General features: G+C 50.3%; 1 protein-coding gene across 37 annotated transcripts in view; it reads left to right on the top strand.

The window, feature by feature from the left end:
* Positions 1–4,198, top strand: part of MADD (MAP kinase activating death domain) — a 48,720-nt gene that overhangs the window by 31,074 nt on the left and 13,448 nt on the right. For all 37 annotated transcript variants that reach the window (XM_045290896.1, XM_045290894.1, XM_045290895.1 and 34 more), the window contains one exon: positions 625–732. In XM_045290896.1, coding sequence (XP_045146831.1) covers positions 625–732 — 108 coding nt within the window. The remainder of the gene's footprint in view (positions 1–624; positions 733–4,198) is intronic.

Here is a 4,198-nt window from a genome sequence, read left to right as displayed (position 1 = left end):
CCTCTGGTTCCTTAGGCTTCCCCACCCCCCACCTCCACCACCACCTCCATCACTTCCACCACCACTACCACCACCTCCACTGCCTCGATCATGGTAGCATCCAGGTCATCCCCAACCTTGAAAATGGGGGAAAAAAAGAAAAAGAAAATGGGGCAAGCATGTAATCGATTTATTATTAAGGAGTTACTGTTTTTCCAGTGAATTAATACCTTTTTTAAAATCCTCAGTTGTTAGTTCTAATGTGATAAATGTCTTAAGTGAGATTCACATAAATGAGATCCTCTGTTGTCCTCAGCCATCCTCGATAGGGTTAGGGACCAGAGACCAAGCAGTGGCAGAAGACCGTTTTCCCATGCACTGGGCTGCTAACCACCAGGTTGGTGGTTGAAACCCATCTGCTCCCATGAGGACGTACACTCTCAGAAACCCTAGGGTAGCAGTTGTACCTGTCCTACAGGGTCTCGGTCCAAACTGGCCCAATGGCAGCAAGTGTGTAGCTGACAAATGAGGCTCTGCTGACTTCGGCCACAGAAGCGAATTGAGCCGCTGAGTTAGGGGATCTTGGCCCAGGCTTCTCTGTGAGGATGGTTTTGGGGTGTCCCTAAGAGATCTCTCTCTCCACAGAATGGACGAGATCTCTCTATCCGGTCCAGTGGCAGCCGGCACATGAAGAAGCAGACATTCGTGGTACACGCAGGGACAGACACAAATGGAGATATCTTTTTCATGGAGGTAGGTGCTGACCAGGGAGTTCTAGTGACGCTGTGGTTAAGCGCTCAGCTGCGAAGCCACAAGATCAGCGGTTCAAACCCACCAGTCTTTCCGCAGGAGAAAGCCGTGGCTGTCTGCTCCTGCAGAGACGCAGCCTTGGAAACCTGTGGGGAAGCTCTGCTCTGCAGAGTGGCTGTGAGTCAGAACCGACTTGGCAGGGTTTGGTTTGGTTTTTGATAGGTGCTGGACTGGGGGGCGGGGAGCAAACCATCTGAGAGTCCAGAGGACTCCCTCGACTGGTGCCAGGATATTCCTCTCGTTTCTCTTTTACGACCCACTTCGCAGCCTCTTGTTAGGCTCTTGTGCAGAGTTCAGCTGAGAGATGCTTTCCCACGGTTTCTTTTGTGCACTCGCACCAGTCATGAATCAGAACCACCTAGGACAGTGCACCTTGAGAAGTCTTACGCGGTGCCTTGGCTCTGCGCTTCCCGTGCAACCCACCCAGGCCCGCTCCTGAGTAACTGCCTGGACTCGTTTCCTGTGTACCTCCCAGTAGCCTCTGTAGGCAAACACAGTAAGATGTGAACGTAAGTGCTTACTTTCCCGGTTCTTGCAGAAAGCTGTCACAGTATGCTCGCTGATCTGTATTTTGCTGCTGCTGCTGCGCTGCTTTTGTTCCATTAAACATATCCTGAGCTCTTCAGGACATTTCTCAAAAAGAAAAATACAGCAAAAAGCTTTCTAAATCCTTTTTCACAGCTGTATAGTATTCCACGGTGCAGCGGTTCATTGTATCATTGTTTCTTTAATGAGTCAGTGTACGTGGGTGGGTGCTTGCACTGCCTTTGGGGTCTCTGGATGGCGCTCAGCTTCTAAAGGATGGTTGGAGGTGTGAGTCTCCCCAGAGACCCAGTGTAGAAATGTTTTCAGTCGTACGTTCCTTCCTGTGGCAGTGAGTTGAGTTACTGAGTTCAACGTTGTCCTGTACATACAAGTGTGTGTAAGAATCCTCGGGTAGGATTGCTGGGCCACAGGGTCAATGCAATGGCTTCTTGGATCGGTATTGGCTTACCCTCTAGAGTTCTGCCATCTTGCACTCCTACCAGCATGTTTTAAGAATGCCTTTTTCCCTACAGAATGCATTGGTAAACTTTTGGATTTTGAAATCTGTTAAGTAGGAAACATTGGTGTCTTTTTCAATGTGCACTTCTGTTAACTAAGGTGGTTCATCTTTTCATCGTGGAGCGCATTTTGCATTCTTTTACTGTGAGCTGGTCATCTCTTCATATCCTTTGTCTAGTTTTCATTGGGTTATTGGTCTCCCAATTTCTAGGAGCTTGTTAAGATTAGGGAAGCTAGCCATTTGTCTGTGATGGAAGTTGCCAATCTGTCCAGTTTACTGTTGGTTTTTATTTTTTTACTTCTGTGACAGAAAAGTTCACATATGCAAGCATGTCAAAAGAGCAGGATGACGAACTTTGTGATATCTCCTGCCCGTAAGCATGCGGCCAGTCAGGTTTCGCTTGGCCCTGCCCTTCTTTCTGGTGGATGATTTTGAAGCACATCCCACAGGTTATGTCACTTCCTAAATATTCAGCGTGGACTCCCTGCTCTCTTAGAGGCTGGCGGTTCCACCCCACCCGGCCGTGCTGTGGAAGAGAGGCTCGGCTCCTCAGGGTGACAGCCAAGCCGACCGGGTGGAGCAACTCTGCTCTCATACGTGCAGTGGCCACGAGTTGGAGCCAGCTTGACGGGCCGGGACTTGGGAGACACAGTTCTAATAAGGATGCCTTACGAATAGCCCCAGTGCCACGATCAGTCCTGGACGTGAGTTCCCATGATGCCTTTCTCCTCTCTCTTTGCCCAATCAGCACCCACATCATTTCCCCATGGTCTCATCAATGTCTTCTTACAATTGCTTCCTTTGAACCAGAACCCAGACAAGATTTACTGCTGGCATTGATTAAAATGACACACTTGTACCACGATTAAGACGACACGTACTGATTAAGTGGCGCGTAGCCGTTTTTTGCACACAGCAGTTCGTCTTTGCTTCCCCTCTGTTGGCCCTTGGCCGTTTGTTTTGTTGCAGAAACGGGGTTGTGTTCCCCGTGGAACCCCTTCCTAGAGCTGTGCTGACAGCATCTCCCTGGTGCTGGCACGTGTATCACTTGTGCTTCTAAAAAATGAGTCGCTCCACCTGGATGTTCCCTCGGTCTCTGCATCAGGGTCTCGGCATCAGTGGTGTCGTGTGTGTGCTTGCTGCTGCCTCCTGCGGCCTCGGTGGGTCCCGGTGTGGGCACCTGACCTGCTGCTGGAAAAGCTCCTCTGTCTTCTGCCTTGTGTTTTGTTTTTGTTGGTGCCGTTGAGTGAATCACTCTTTTCTGTGAGGAGTTCTGGGTTTGGAGCCATAGTCGGGAAGGCCTTTCTTCCTCCAGAGTTGTCCGTGTGGGAGATCGAACACCTTTCCTTCACGCCTGTGCTTTGAAGCCTGCGGGATCTCAGGAGCCCAGCAAACCTTCCAAGAGCCGTGGGACCCAGCCGTGTGCAGGCGCATCTGCACCTCGTGGGTCCCCTTGGACTCGGTTTTCAGAGTCATGACCTGTCGAGCAGGCATCAAGCCGGGGCTCTGCTGTAAGGCAGGAACAGGCGTGTGGGTGTCACTGAGGACACGCCACCAGTTTCAAGTGCTAGGAGGCGGCAGGTGTCTCTCGGAGCCAAGGGCTAACGTTGGACATCTGCCTCAGGTAGCAGGCATGTCTTACCTTTTCCTTGTTTTTTTTTTAAGCAATTTTTACTGTTCATTAGGTGAGGGCTTACATGTCACATCCTTATTTCTCCAGTCAGCGTAACGCTTCACTGCATCTCGATTAGCTTGCCCTGCCCGCTTTCACTCCCGTCTTCATCTTCCCTCCCCTCTAGCCTATCTCCGCCCTTTTCCCTCCCTCCTGCCCTGGGAACCATCCAACGCGCCCTCTTTTGGTATGGAACCCTTCCCTTGATTTAAAAAAAAGTACTTCTTAGAACAGTGGCCTCATACAGCATTTGTCCTTTTGCAGTCCACTCACTTCACGGTGCAGTGTCCTCTGGATTCATCCGTGGCGTTAGGTGTCTCAAGGCTCTGTCATTATTCTTTAATGACATAGTATTCCATTGTGTGTGTGCACAGCGTGTATTTGTCGCTTCCACCAATGGGCAGTTAGGTTGTTGTTTCCGCCCTCTTGCTATTGTGCATTGTGCTGTGGTGAACACGACCATGCATGTGTCCGTTCTCTCTCTCTGCCTTATTTCCGTCGGTGTATACCATAGGGGCCGACTTATTTCCGTCGGTGTATACCATAGGGGCCGACTTATTTCCGTCGGTATATACCACAGGGGCCGACTTATTTCCCTCGGTGTATACCCTAGGGCCCGACTTATTTCCGTCGGTGTATACCCTAGGGCCCGACTTATTTCCGTTGGTGTATACCATAGGGCCCAACTTATT

Source organism: Echinops telfairi, unplaced genomic scaffold, assembly GCF_000313985.2.
Source record: "Echinops telfairi isolate 266 unplaced genomic scaffold, ASM31398v2 ScPeMD7_60;HRSCAF=208, whole genome shotgun sequence".
NCBI lineage: Eukaryota > Metazoa > Chordata > Mammalia > Afrosoricida > Tenrecidae > Echinops > Echinops telfairi.
This window is presented reverse-complemented; position numbering and strand designations above follow the sequence as displayed.